Source organism: Eurosta solidaginis, chromosome 1 (genome assembly GCF_040869045.1).
Source record: "Eurosta solidaginis isolate ZX-2024a chromosome 1, ASM4086904v1, whole genome shotgun sequence".
NCBI lineage: Eukaryota > Metazoa > Arthropoda > Insecta > Diptera > Tephritidae > Eurosta > Eurosta solidaginis.
In genome coordinates this window covers 396,417,715-396,434,132 of record NC_090319.1, presented here as the reverse complement: position 1 = coordinate 396,434,132, position 16,418 = coordinate 396,417,715, and the positions used below count along the sequence as shown (strand labels likewise).

The window sequence follows — 16,418 nt, the reverse complement described above, 5'->3', positions numbered from 1 at the left end:
TAACAGTTCCGTTCGCCCTCTGGAATAGTTTGTAAGATCTCAGCTGCAGGCCCTTTCAATGCCATGAAGAGTGCAGCAACTTTATCTTCAGCATTCCAGTTGGTCACTGTTGCGGTCTTCTCAAATTGTAGCTTAAAGACCTGGAAAGGAACAGAACCGTCAAAGGATGGTGTTTTTACCTTTGGATTACTCGTTGAAACTGCTGGGCGATTTAGTTGCAACTGCTCAATAGTCCTCTCACCACCTCGGCCTCGATTTTTTCCTCAAACTGTAAAATTTTTGTAAATTGCGCCTCCAACTTCGAGGAAATACGGCCTTCTTGTCCTTCCAGTTGAGCAGAGATCTGCGATGATATCTGTGCTGAAATTTGCGCCGACATTTCGGATATGCGTGCCTCTTGTGCTTCAATCTTCGCTGATATACGGTTCTCCTGCGATTCCAGCTGAGATGACATTTGCGACAACATTTCTGATATACGCGTTTCTTGTGCTTCAATCTTCGATGTCATTCGGTTCTCCTGCGAGTCTAGTTGTTGTTTGTTGGATGTTATACGTGTCTCTTGCGCTTCTTCTGTTCTTCCAGCTGAGATGACATTTCGGTTGATATTTGTGACGACATTTGCTTCAACACTGCTAGTATATCGTTAGTGTCAACACTTGCCAATGGATTCGGAGTCTCTATATTCTCCTCCATTTTAGTCGCTGGCTCTTCCACATCAGGATAAAAGACATACTCGTGCACATTAATTCCTTCCAACTCCAATACCTCTCGTAGCCGTGCCTGAAGTTCGAGTTTATTGCCGGTTGTATTCAATCCACGGCTCTCCAACTCCTTCAGTTGCTGGATCCTCAATTCACTCAACTTTGCCATGTCAAAGTTGTACTCAAAATCTTCGGAATTTATTCAACAATTCCTCTTCTGACACCAATTGTAACGAATTTACTGCAATTCCGCTTATTTGCAACCTTCTGCTAACGTTTGAATCACTAAACTGTTGAATAAATAACTCCACTATTCAATAATGGAAAATGGCCTTTATTCAAGTCTTCACAATAACACTACTACTTCTGGACAGATAGCGTGCTTAAATCAAACTCATTGCTGATTGCTCAGACTGCGCTCTTTTATAATCTTCGATTTCCTCGTTCCATACTTCTAGGCGTTTCCAGAATTTACTTAGTTATCAGCTATATAATTATAACTACAGATGTACGTGTATAGCTTCTCATATGCGCGTCTATATGTGAGTGATACTTGCACAAATAATTGCCTACTATTAGGCGTATCTCAGATATATGCATGTGTTGGTGCGTTGCTCTCCGCTGCGTGGACGTACATATGTGTAGACATAATGATTGATTCGTTTATGTAGATAAAAGTGACTATCTAGAAACGAAGCTATTAATGCATTTTTTGGTGAAGTACCAAAAAAAAGCTCAAACCGTTTTGATCTTCTTTCAGAGGATGAGGAAAGCTTTCCGCCTCTAACAAAAACTAACACCTTAATTAGAGATAGGGACCTCGAGGTCAATCGAAAACTCACCAAATTTAGGCATAGTACAGTGGCAGGTAGGGCATCGGTCCTTGAAAAAAAGACGACAAAGGCACCGGATTTACCGTTTAAAAAGAAAAATAATGAAAATAGAACTGAGTCTCAATCAGTTCTAGACAAACCAGAATATCTTAAAAATAAGGTTACAGAGCTTGAACGTATCCTTTCGGATATTTTCAAGCTTCTACAAGAAAAAGGTGTGGGTGCTCGACTAGAGGGCACCATTGGAAAAATTTTTGAATTAACAAAAAGTCTTGAAATTAATAACATAAAACATGATGCAGCCCTGATCAATCAAGCTTGTGCTAATCAATCTCAATCAGTATGAAGATATTACAATATAATGTTCAATCGTTGAAAAACAATATAAACTCAATTGAATTTTAAATAAAATAGATATAGCATGCTTCAGTGAAATTTTCACGTCTAAGGAACCTCAACATCGTAAAATAATTAACTGTAACATTTTAGAAAAGAATAGAGAAGATGGCTATGGTGGTGTTGCCATTGCTCTCTCAAAGTCCATCAAATTTCAAAAGATTACATTTAGCTCTGATTTTGACATCATCATAGTCAAACCACTAATCTAAAACCGAATTTAGTAATCTGCACTACATGTTTTCCTCCGTCAATCCCAATTACGCCTTTCAAGGCTGAGGCTGAAAGACTGCTTACTTTTTTGGAAAATCAGGAAAGTGTCCTTCTTCTAGGAGATTTCAATGCTAGATCTACTTATTGGGGTGATAGTCTTCAATCATGCAGAGGAAATAATTTACATAAAATAATTCTTGAGCACAATTTCTGGCATTTAAATGATGGTTCGCCAACTTACAAGAGCGATATTAGTGCTAGCAATGGTTCTGTCCTTGACATCTATTTCACCAACTGCAACAGACAATTTAATTGGAGAGTTGACCCCATCAGAATTGATGGTAGTCATCACCTACCAATTATAATTGAAGATGTTTCAATTAAAAAGAACAATAATAGCAAATTCCTCTCAAAGAAAAAACTAATGGAAAATTTGAGGACAGTCAGCTTCGAACCTTGCCTTGAAGACATTCAAAGCAAGTTCAATGACGAAATTACAGCAGCGACATTTGAAATTAATGAAAAAAGGAAACCCAAGGCATGGTGGAATCAGGATTTGGAAAAAACATATGGGTTTCTCAGGATAGCGTATCAAAAATGTAACAATCAAACCTCCCCTGAAAATTTACAGCTTCTGTCTGACATCAAAACTGAATGGAAGTGCAAAATAAAGGAAGCAAAAACAGCAAATTTTGATCAAAAGATTATCATTGTCAACGAAAACCCAACAGTTAAAAAAGCTTGGAGATTTGTGAAATCCTTGAGGGGTTATTTTAAACTAACAATCCAGAGCCGTTGGTGCAATGAAAATGACAGGATTTCCTTCATTTCATTACTGATCAGGTACCTCAGTATGCTAACTCTATCCAAATCAATGAGGTTGTAAATCCGTATAATGAACTCCTAATAAGTTTTGATGCACTATACAATGTTATCCATAGTAAAAACAGTAACTCAGCAGGTGGGGCAGATAAAATAACTTATCATATGCTTAAAAATATACCATATACTTCCCGAAATAACATTCGTACCATGCTCAACAACTATTTTTTATCAAATCAGATACCTGATGAGTGGCGCACTATTAAAATTGTCCCCAAACCTAAAAAGGATTGTGACCTTAATTACTATATAAACTTCAGACCTATTTCGTTAATACCGGTGATGCTCAAATGCATTAATTCGTGCATTAAAGAACGTCTAGCCAAATTCATAGAAGAAAATGACATCCTACCAAATCGGTCTTTTTCTTACAGAAAGGGTCGTTCGGCTATTATCTGTATCAACTATCTCTTGCACAAAGCTGCTGTAATCAAAAGTCAAAGCTACAAAGTAGTAATTTGTACAATACATATCAGCAATGCATACAATTGTGTCAATCTTAAAAAACTAAAAGATGTAATGGCTGACATAGGGTTTCATGAGTTATACATTAATTGGATAACGAACTTTTTAGCTCTCAGTAGACTTCAACTTGGAAAAGAGATGGTAGAGGTGAAAGATGGTCTGCCACAAGCAGCTGTCTCTCCCCTCTTTTGTTCAACATTTATACAGCAATATTACACAACATTGAAGATTTCAACACCGAACTATACAAATTTGCTGATGATTTTCTGCTCATGTCATTTGGGCATACATTAGATGACTCCATAAACAATCTACAACAAAAAATTCATCATTCAAGGTTCGAAGTTCGAAGGTTCGTCAATTTTCAGATTTGTGCCAAAGTATAAATCTTTCTTTCAACCCAAATAAAACTAAACTTACGTATCTCTGTAAAAGTAGTAAAAAAGCCTTAAATGTTTACACACAGAATAATGTAATATCTCAGGTAACAGAGCTGAAGTTCTTGGGCAGAAATTTTAGTTCGTCCTTAGCAGTTAACCAACACTACAAGGAAACAATAAAAAACTCTTACAGAAACTCCAATCTTTTTAAATGCTTGACATCAATAAAATCAGGTTTACATCCTCAGGTAGCATTAAATTATTATAAATGGTTAGAAGTAAAATAGAATATGCCGTTCATCCACAGCGAGATGTGCACAAACTATAAATAAGAAAATTCAAACCTTCCAAAATAGCTTTCTTAGGAGATGTTTAGGTGCTGCACCTAATACACCAATTCCAATTTTATATGCTATGGCAAATGAGCTTCCACCAGCTGAGAGGGCAAAATGGCTGGCAGCAAAAGAGCTAATTCATGTCATATCATGATGTATCTTTCAAAGATCTTTTATGTTCCTACCTCAATGCAAAATCCAGTAACAATTATGTTTTTAATGAATTCCGTACAAATTCAGGTAGTTGAAGAAACTATTCCGGTAACTTGCCTTAAAATTGTTATCAATACTCTTAATGAAAGCAAACGCAATGTGCCAACTCAAGTGGCACAAGCTATATACGCTCAATATCTACACAACTACCAGTCTGGTGGCTTTAAAATATTCTACACTGATGCATCTATAGGCTCAAGCACCACAGGTTGTGGCGTATATAATCTAAGCAATCAAAGTGAGCATGGGTTCAAGCTACCCTTCAAGTCTTCATCTAGTTTTGGTGAAATTAATGCGATCAAAAAGGCGATCGAACTTGCGAAGGAGCTCAAATTTTCTAAAATAGTTATTTTTACAGACAGTCTAATAGCGTGCAAATTGTTAAATAAACAGAAAACAAACAACTACTGCATTTTAGATATTCACAAAATTATACAGGAAGCAGACTTTAGAGAAGTCATAATAGTATGGACTCCCAGTCATATGGGTATCAAGGGAAATGAAATTGCTGATCAAATAGCCAAAAATGCTATTGATAGTGATATCACGTTAATGTAAAATTGTCCGTTGATGAAGCACTGAATGCAATTAAAAACCAAATAAAAGAAAAATGGTATACCGATTTTTTAGAATTTTCCAACTCGAAACCTAATTTATATGGTCAAATATTTACAAAGATTAAAAAAAGAACTTGGTTTCATAAATGCCCTCTTTCTCCTAAACAAATAAAGTTAATTAACAGAATCCTCACAGGCTTCACTTATGACAAAGCATATTTATTTAAGATTCAAGCTATTAATGACCAGACATGTAGTTGTGGTCAAATTGATACATACATATATACATCAAACCTTTCATTGTAGTATTTTATGTAATATTAGGAGAGATTTTGAAATCTTTCAAAGTAACACAAATTTTTATGAAATATTACATGACCAAAGATGTAACAAAATTACTTTTTTGCAAAAATTCTGCTAAATTTTAATTTAAAATAACATATACAAATTAATTGTAATTTAAAATTTTATGCGGTTTTCTCATGGTGATAAACCGTCCACCACACTTATTTTATTTTTTTTTTGACAAACTGACGAATCTATCCACGCATACATATGTATACATATATACGTACATATACGAACAAATTTGACAGAAAAGGAGCTGTCATCAACATAAAGAAGAACTGCAATTGGACAAGCATTGACGAAAGCACACAATTTGAGGGATAACCTGGTGTTTTATAAGCTTAAGCTTTAACCATTAATTCTAAAGTCCAAAAAAAAAAGGAATATGGAGAAGGAAATTCTGACGGTTCAGAAATTAACAAGGAATTTCTTCCAACTGGGGGTTACAACGGAACGTCATGTAGTCTCAAATGAAGACTTTTGTGACCCTGTGCGTGATTTAGGATTTGGGTTCGAGGCTGAAACAGTGAAATATTGTGGAAAAGAATTTAAGGCTACATTCTCGAGGGATGACAACCTATCGTCCTTCGAAAAAATATTCCAAGCTGACGACGTAAAAAATGAACTTGTTATTATCTATTGTTTAAAAATAAAAAATAAATGTAAGGTGCGATAACCTCCGAAGAGATCTAAGGCCGAGCTTCTCTTCCAATTTGCGTCGTGATCCTCTTGATTTTCCCTACAAATTGGCCGGACGGGACCTACATGTTTTATGCCGATTCCGAACCAAGGCAAATGAGTTTTCACTGAGAGCTTTTCATGGCAGAAATACACTCGGAGCGTTTGCCAAACACTGCCGAGGGGCGACCGCGCTTAGAAAATTTTTGTTCTAATTGAAAAACCTTATTTCTAAAATTTTGATATTGATTTGCCCGGAGTGTGAACCCAGGGCGTACGGTGTGGTAGGCGGAGCACGCTACCATCACACCACGGTGGCCGTCAAAAGTTTGAAAGTTCTGAAAATTCTTTCCGGAATGCAAGGAGGATACACAAAATATCCTTGTTAATTGCGCGAATGGAACAGTCGAGGAAAAGATAATTTCTAAATCTGTGAATGGCCGTGTAAGAAAACACTGGAAAAAGGAAAAAAACGTCGTTAACATTCCACTCGTTGAGAACGATAAAGTTATTTTGCCACCGCTACACCTTAAGTTGGGCTACATGAAGCAGTTTGTCAACCGACTTGACAAAAACAGCGAACTTTTTTTGCACTTGAAAGCCGTGTTTCCAAAACTAAGTGACGCAAAAATAAGGAAGGTATGAAAATATTTTCAATGTATACATCTGATTCACAGCAACTAACAGAGTACAGACCATTGATAGAATTTTTTTTTATTAATTTTCGTCGTAGCTTAAACATTTATCAACCGATTTTGATAAACCATGACTTTTCTTACTCGGGATAAATTGTTCTTTGAGAATGGACGTATAAAAGTAATTTATTCTTATTATATGTTACATAAAAAGGACGTCAAACTGTGGAAAACGTGAAAAAACGGTAAACCTTAGATGACTTGGAAAATGTCCCAATTTTTTTGTATAAAGTATAAATAAATATATATCAGCCTAAAGCCTGAATCTTCTTATTTCCAAAACCGTAAAGCAATCGAAAATCGGTTAAAACACGACGACGTTATCTAAGTGCGCGCAGTAGACGAATAACGGTTTTTAGACAATAACTTGAATATTTGGGGGTGTTAGACAATTTTGAAACAAATTATCATGATTTACTAGGTCACTTCAAAAGTGTTTTGATTCTTTTTGTTTTTGTAGCACTGTGTAATCGGCCTGTAAGCGATATGTACATTAAAGAAAATAAATCATATTACGTTCTTTTTTTTAGTCCTGTTGGCGTCCTGCATGACATTTTTATAGAAAGTGTTGGACAGCGAGAGCATGCAAAACCTGTGATAACTACAAAAATAGAAATCCCAGATAATAATTTTGATCCAACCGGACCGAGAGTTTGAAGTGGTGGTACCAGTAGCGAATTTGGAATGGATCAACTCAATCAACAACAGTTACAACAAAAATGCAGTTCGTAGTTATCCTACAACAAAGTCACCGACTTCAAAAATGACGGATGAGCACAATTGTACTAATAAAAGTAATAATATTAATATCAGTGGTGGAGAAAGCGTACTTGAAGAAAATGACATTTACATCAATAGAACTAGAGATAATGAAAAAACACAAACTAAGTCAACAAGAAATGACCATATTATTGTAGAAGCGTCGAGAGTACTATTGAAGCATAATTTGAATAGTAAAAATGCAGAAGGGGGCGATTCTAACGTAGTGTCAACCACAACTGCGCAGGTGCCATTGTCGTTAAAATCAATTAAGGTTTCCCGCCTGCCGTTTATTCATAACATACAACAACAGCAAATAAGTGAAGACTTGTCACCGGCAAAATCACCAAGTAGGTATATCGCGAGAAATGGTGTTAAAACAACGGACACTCAAGCGATTATACAGACAGATCCATCAACCGTTCCCACGACGCAGCCCAAGGTAACAACCCTGCCAGTTTTAACAACGTCTATATTACATAAAAAAGATAGATCGCTTCATAATACTGATGTTATCATGACAACTACTGCAGCATTAGGATCCAATTGCAGAACAAATTTAGATAGTGATGTTAAAGGTACCGATATTGATATTATTGATTATACAATGAACGTCACATCTTCAGAGTTGCTTAATGAAAATAAAAGAGATGATATCAAAGGAATTAATAACAGTAAATCCGAAAATCTTTTTGGTCAGAGCAATGGCGATGGTGGCCATTTTGACTTTGAAAGAAATCCTTCGTCTGTGTGCACTGGAAAAATTAGTACCAATTTCGGTGGTCGCTTACAATTTTTTAAAAGTAAGTACCCGTATTTTTCTGCAAACATACTCATGTGGCGAAGCCATTATATAGTTTGATTAAGTAATGGAGGACCCCAAACTTCCGGCCGACGTTACCTGTTTTCCGTTCCGTTTTGTTGTTTCGCATGAATAATCCAACGCTGGACAATATTTTGTTGATTTGCTTTTCATATTTGGTTTTATTAACTGGATTCGATTTATGCATTGAGAATAATTCCGCCGGACTTTTACCGCAATCAAACGGTGTTGCGCTGTACCTTTGCAAAATCTCGTCCAATTTATAGCTCTTTTAAACTGGTCGCTTGTAACGATGGTTACATTGTCGGATACCATCGATCAAAAATCCGTGAGTCGCGGACATATTTGAAAGTAGATTTATTGCTGTGGCATTTCGTATGATTCGTACTCCTGCACAACTAGATGTTGCATTTATCTAGAAAGGGACTTGCATAGTCTATGTGTATCCTGTCTCAGTTTGCAGCCGGCTTTCCCCATTGATGTACAGACTACTTTTGTTTTTGTGTGCCGATGTACATAATTAAAATGGACTAAGGTTTTTTTGTGGCAGCTAGTTTATGAGCAGGACTCAATATTCTATCGTTTTTTAGGTAACATTTCTTTGCGAGAAGGACTAAAGTCCAAAGTCAACATACTGGTTGGACCTTATAACTGCGGCTTCAGATCTGGTAAACCGATAACACTCCTCAAAACCTGGGAGTGTAATTGTCGCTACAACAACATCTGGTAAATATAAGAACGCCATATCATGCATAATTCTCAGAAATTATTCCTATCAGCAACCGTTTTTGGAAGCAGATGATTTCTGCCCTGACTCACGCAACACATCTGTTTGGCTGGCGTAGAGACAGACAGTAGCTTTTTGCCGATATTCATATATTGCGGTAATTTCTCTCCCGTTATTAGTGTTGGGAACCGTTATATGTTCCGTTTGTCCTCGGTGGCGTTATGTATTATCATGTTATAATAGCTTCGTTATTCACAGTAGCTTCGTTATTCAATTATATTTAAATTCCGTTATTTTTCGTACAAATGTTTTCAATTCAAAGTTTTTGTTCAATTTAGTATTTTAATGGCAGTATGACAGGGATAAGTTTATAAGTTTTTTCATTGGTTTTTAAATGGCACCACGCCAGGCACAAATTCAGTAATGTTTTTTTTTTATAACTGTTCCTCCGTTATTCACAATAGCTCCGTAAAATTTGGTTTTTAAATGGCACCACGCCAGGTATTAATTTGTTCCGTTAGTTCGCGTTACATTTTCGAAATTTTTTTATATAAATGTATTGTAACAATTTTAGCGAAACTCTGCTCATTTTACACCCTCTACTAACGTTCGTATCGCTAAATTGTTGAATAAATAACTCCAATATTCAAAAATAATTCACAATAACACTTATACTTCGCAACTGATAGCGTGCTTAAATCAAACTGATTACTGCTTACTCAGCTTTCGCTCCTTTTATACTCTCTGCTATTTGGTTCGCATACTTCTAGACGTTTCTTCTTCTAGAATTTACTACTTGGTTACCAGCTATACACTTAAACTACAGATGCACGTTTATATCCTCTCGCATAGCCATATGCGCGTGTATATGTGAGTAAGACTTCTACCGATGATTACATACTTTTGTGAGTATCTCAGATATATCCATGTGTTTGTGCGTATCTCCCCGCTGCTTGTATGTACATATGTGTAGACATAATGATTGATTTGTTTATGTAAGTGGCTGCTTAGTATCGGCTTAGAGATGATAGTGTCCCTTAGTGTTGCTTATATTCGTCACAGTATGTTAAGTTTCAATATGTGGCTTGTTGCCATGTGTTTTTCACTATCCCGTTACGTTCCGTTAAGTATATAAATCGAGTTTGGTTTTTAAATGGCACCACGCCAGTTTTTAAATCTCACTGATTTCTGTTAGGTATGCAAAAAACCGCCCTAACTCCAGGCCAGGGAAGCATTGCATCTCCCAACTCCGCCAAAACGCCAAAAGGGAGCACAGAAGCCAACATTGAGGCCGCCTATTCTAATTTTCAACCAAAAAAGCCCGAAAATATTGCAGTTGAGCCGAGGATGGCACTGCACGTCCACTCAGACGAAAAGACAAGAACGGAATGTGTAGCAAATATTAAAATAAAATTTAGCAGGACTCGTCAGAACAAAATTTACAAAAATTCAGGATGCTTTATTTGACGAGTAATCGATTGCTTTATTATCGATTTTTTGTTTCTCGTCTTTTAATTTTAGTATTTAATGCTTTTAGAATTTTTTAAATCGTAGACAACTAAATTTTGGAATACAAATTTGAGCGACTTTTTATTCCAAGTCGGTGGTGGTATGACAGTAGTAGTACAACAACAAAATTGACGGCCCTCACAATCTGGTAATGAATTTTAAAATAGTATGAAGGGAATTTGTTTAGTAATATTTTGCTACTTTTTTATTACCTTAGCAATGTAATGTGCGGAAAAGAGTGAAACTCGATATATGTATCTCCACATTGGAAACGGGAACATGAAAGAAGAGGGAAGAGAAAACAGAGGAAATGGAAAGAAAAAGTAGAGAAAGTTGGAGGGAAGTCGGAAAAGTAAAAAGAACAAGAGAAAGATGCGAAAGTGAGAGTAAAAGTCAGAATAAGGGTAATGGTCAGAGAATAATGAGACAAAGTAGTAAAAAGTGGTTAACAGGAAGTTTAAGAATAAGGATAAGATGTAATGCTAGAGATTGACTTGAATAGGAGCAAGAGCGAGATGAGTTAAGGAAAAGCGGGAAGATTTACGGAAGAATGAAAGGGATTGGGAAATTGAATGAGCCGAATAGGTAAACTAGAAAATGGAGAGAGAAGAGGAAATAAGAGAGGAAGAGGGTTAGACAGAGGAGAGGCAGGTGGGTAGATATAGAAATTCAGGCCAGAGCTGTTTAAAACTAAATTCTGCTAAGCCGAAATTTTTTTTGCCATCAGGTAAATCTATAAGCTCAGGTAAATCAATGATCCTACGTCAACGCTAGGTTTATATATGTAGATAAATGTTGGGCCTTGGAAATTCTTTTTTGCCATCAGATAAATCTATAAACATAGGTAAATCAATGAGCCTGCTTCAACGCTACCGTCAATCCCGAGTTTTCGTATGACAAACCGCCAGATCGTGAGTCATCTCATATCATGACGTCAGCGAATCTTTCTATATTACTTTGTTGTGGATAATGTGATACTCTGAAGATTCATCCATTCAGTTCCGTCGACTAAAACTTTTTCATTTCCATGCAGGCCCCAGGCGTTGTTTTCTGTACGTTACTTCATATTTCAGAAAGGCATTAATGTAGTATTTTTTTATGACACTAAAAAATTAGTGCTGCAGATAAGTCAAGAAGCAACACTTAAATTAATGAGGGCAAGTTTTTTCAAATGCGATTCATTTTGTAATATTGACTTCACCTGTCTGGTTTTATTGCGTCATGGCTGGTGGTTTCAATAAGAAGTTCAGACATTCGCTTTGTCCTAGGAAACTTCTAGTTTTTTCCAGGAGAATGGAGTTACTTCATAACATATATTAGTCCTAGTATTTAATGGAGCTTTTCCTTTTGATCGTCAAACAAATTCTGGTTACACTATAGATACATTCATGCGTGTCAATGAAGGTCTCATATTTACCCGCCGGTCCAACCTAACCTATTCTCCCTACCCATATCATTCTTTAAATTGCCATATTGAGTTTTGTAAAGATCACTTTTTGATTTATTCCGCATATTGGTGAATTACCTCATCGTTTTCATTCATTTTACGACTTGTACTATTGCTTGAAATTTTGATTAATGTTTTGAGCAAGGCTGCAGAATATTATTTTCATCAAAAAACATAAAAATATTTTTGTATTCATTTGGGGCCAGATTATGTATGACACCGTAACACTTTGCGTCGCAGTCACTGACATTCCCAATAATACCAAATATTTCACAAATATTCCACCGTCTATTGCTATTCATTGAAGTGAATGAATGCTCTTGTATCATTCGAATTTTGGTTCACTTTGTTGCGTTGCTTTGCGTTATACAGAGACCTTTTAAATAATGATTACTAATGTTAATGATTACCCGTTCAATTGATTATTTTCTTTAAAAGCCATTTAATTGATTAAAAAATCATGATTTTTTCCGATTATTAAAAAAAATCAAAAATAATCAAAAGTAATCAAAAAAGGGTTTTTTTTATATATTTATTTATTTTATTGATTTTTTTTCCGCTTTGTTGAAAGAAAAATTCTCGTTTGCTACATGCACGGGATAATTTCTACATACAAGTCCATTTTAGGATGCAATAATAAATCGTAAGCGCTTATCCAGGCGTATTCATAGATACATACATGCAACATATAGGGCGAATCGTATGTGAGCGTTGATTTAAACATGTTCTCAGGTAATGTGCATATTTTGCTACACTCTCTTACACAATTTTGTTATATCCAAAATTAATATATGAAAGCCACTATTTTTGATTATGTTATGGAGCACTGATTGTTTTGTAATCAAAAGTTCATCATATTAAATCATCAACTTCCATTGAAATATCGTTATTTAAGACAATTTACTTGAGCAATTTTTATGTTTAGAGAAATACATATATTATTGCCAAAAAATCAATAATCTAATATCAATAACAAAAACAATTGTATAAAGCAATATGAGCATGACTCACTAATTAAATACAGATGATAACATTGATAAAATATTTAACAGCGGAAGTTCTGCTAATAAAAAAGCAAGACTCAAAAAATCTATTATTACTAAGCTCTTAAGCGCGCCTTAAACATTCTACACAATTGGTATTAAATAACATACAGAATTAGTATGTGAGTAAACTTTATGCCAACCTTCCACCGAAGAAGATTGCATTACTCCGAAGAGAATGCTTTATTGTCTGATTCGATGGCTGGAGCGACCGCATTACTCCGAAGAGAATACTTTATTACCACCCCAACGATGAAGCGAAAATACCACATGAAACCACAACCACCGCGATTCTCCCACAAGGGGGCCGAACCCGTGGACAGGAGGTGAGACCTAAATACAAGCATTATACGATGTAGTGTATTAGGTCACAACTGGCTTTTCCTGCTCCCCGCGGTACAGTTTTTAAAAACCATGCTAGGGTCTGTGCAGATGGTATACAGCGTCCATTCTGCTCCCTTTCGAGTAAACACCACTCATGGATTGGTTAGGCATGGTATTATGATCGCCTTTTACGACCGGTATACCTACCGCGGGCATATTCTTGACCCCTAACCCGCAGGGGGGACACTAGTATGAATGTTGGAGATTCGAGTTCAATACTCAACTCCCGAGAAGCTAGCTGATGAAGAAGTGAAATTCAGAAACATGTCCTAGTAACCATCGCCGTTTGTAAACTTTGCAATTTTTCTCTAATATCAATAAAATAAACTTTCTTGCTTTCGATTTTGCTGTTAACCAAGGCGAATTCAGTACCAGTTGCTGTTATCAAAACAGCTGATTGCTTCTTCTTGATTATTTTCCAAGGCGAATCCATACCAGGTGGTGGCAAAGCGAAGCAATTCGCCGTGCAGAAGAATGTCAAGTCAAAAGAAAATTTTAATTGATTTCGAACAAGGCGCTGTAACTTTCCTGATTTCAATTTTGATGCTAGCCAAGGCGAATTCAGTACCAGGTGCTGTTATCCCAACAGCTGATTGCTTCTTTTGATTATTTTCCATACAATGCCCTTGAACAACAATATGTCAGTTAAACGAAATCAATGAAAAGTTTCTTTTGACTTGACATTCTTCTGCTCGGCACATTGGCTTAATTGGCTTTACCACCACCTTGTATAGATTCGCCTTGGATGTTAACGAAATACATTTTTTGTATACATTTATTTGATATCAAAAACATTTTAAAATTTTTGTTGATTTCGTTGTCAGGCCTGCTTGGGACACACATCAGCTGCTTCACCACCAACTCCATATTGTAGCCTTCGATGTTTTTAGAAGCGATAAACGATCCTAGTAATTTAAAGTATGAAGTACCAATAGAGCAAGGAATCTATACAAGGTGACGGCAGAGCCAATTTAACCAGTTTGCCGTGCAGAAGAATGTCAAGTCAAAAGAAAATTTTGATTTCACAAGACATTTAAACAAAATAAATCAAGAAGAAGCAATCAGCTGTTGAGATAACAACACCTGGTACTGAGTTCGCCTTGCAATAGAGTTTACTAACATTTGATGACATAAAGTTTTACATTGTAAATTCATACAAGTGGCGAATGTTTGAAATAAACGTTCACAATAGTAAACCGCCTGGATCACCTGTTAAATCACTGTTCGGTTACTTAATCCAGTTGCTCAATTTTGGTTTTCAAGTATTTTTGTAGACGACTGGTACATTGTATTATTTACAAATTTTAAAATGTTTCCATAATTGGCTCGTATGTTTTCTATTAACTAGATTATAAAAATGAAAATGAATATGTAGTCTGATTTTCCGTTGACATATTTAAAAGAAAATTTGGTTTGAAACACTCATAGGTAAATAATTACACTTCAGTTTATTAACCGCGAGCAAAAAACAAACCTTCCATTCTCTGGCCAATTGCGACAGCCGTTCTCTCTGCCAGCTATTATTTGACAGGTAGGTATGGCAATGGAGGAATAGAAAGATTTTTCACTGGTATGAATTCACAATGAAGTTTTATTTGCATATACTCCCATAATTTTTAAATAATTTTCAAACCTTTGCAAAGGTTAAAGTTTCGAATGGTGGCAGCATTATATATGTATTGTCACGGATATTAACATCACTAAGTTATACCATCACTAAGGCGATGCCAAGGCCACGATAAGCAGTATTTACGTCAATAATCAAAACATGTATACACATATATAAGGCAGCCGAAAGATGTCACACACAGATGCATTTACTTATACGCCTATGTATGCGAGAGAGACTGTAAACTACAAACATTCACATCAATAATTCAATCATTATGTATCTACATAAACGAATAAATAATTGCGTCTACACATATGTACGTATACGAGCAGCGGAGCGGCAATGCACAAACACATGCATATATCTTATCTGAGTTGTCACAAGAGAGAGCAATAATTTGTGCACGTTGTTGTTGTTGTTGTTGTAGCAATGCTCGCCCCACCTAATAGCCGCGACCGATCACAAATTGTCATCAATATCCTCTAACGGGAGTCCAAGGAAACTTGCCGTTTCAACAGGGGTGGCCCATAAGGAAAGGGGTGTTAGAGGCGTTGGTTCCACATTACAATTAAAGAGATGGTTGGTGTCATGTGGGGACACATTGCAAGCGGGCATACATTTTGCATGTCGGGGTTGATTCTGGATAGGTAAGAGTTTAACCTGTTACAGTATCCAGAACGAAGTTGAGCAAGAGTGACACGCGTTTTCCTGGGGAGTATGCATTCCTCTTCCGCGAGTTCTGGATATTTTTCTTCAAGTACTGGATTCACCGGGCAATTCCCGACATAAAGGTCCGACGCCTGTCTATGGAGTTCACCAAGGACCTGCTTGTGTTTGTGCACGTAGTTGTGGCTGGCGATTTTGTAGCCGAAACTAACTAGTAACTTCTGGAAATCGAAGAGCCTAGAAGTATGCAGCGTAAACTATAAAAGCGGGGCAGGCGAATAAGAAGGAGTTCAGTTTGATTTGAGTTGTCAAGCAGTTTGATTAAGACGATATCTAGCGAGCAATAGCAGTAGAGTTTCATTGAGCTATCAATCAGTGTGGTTATTAAGCAAGCTATTCGTTGCACAGTTTGTTATTGTGAAGTACTTTAATAAAGGCCATTTTGCATTATTACAAATTGGAGTTATTTATTCAACAGTTTAGTGATTCGAACTTAGCAGAGGATTGCAAATAAGAGGATTTGCAAGCAAAATTCGTTACAATTGGTGTCAGAAGAGGAATTGTTGAATAAATTCCAGAGGACAACAAGGACATAGCAAAGTTCAGTGAATTGAAGATCCATCAATTAAAGAAGGAGTTGGAGAGCCGTGGATTGAATACAAGCGGCGTTAAACTTGAACTTCAGGCACGGCTACGAGCGGCAATGGAAGCAGAAGGAATTGATGTGGAAGAGTATGTCTTTCATCTTGATG

The 16,418-nt window shown here is 36.3% G+C and overlaps 1 protein-coding gene across 8 annotated transcripts in view; it reads left to right on the top strand.

Moving 5' to 3' along the window:
• H (Hairless) overlaps positions 1-16,418 on the top strand; it is a 182,652-nt gene that overhangs the window by 55,204 nt on the left and 111,030 nt on the right. For all 8 annotated transcript variants that reach the window (XM_067763735.1, XM_067763737.1, XM_067763734.1 and 5 more), the window contains one exon: positions 7,227-8,258. In XM_067763735.1, the coding sequence (XP_067619836.1) occupies positions 7,460-8,258 (799 nt within the window). In that variant the 5' untranslated portion in view covers positions 7,227-7,459. The remainder of the gene's footprint in view (positions 1-7,226; positions 8,259-16,418) is intronic.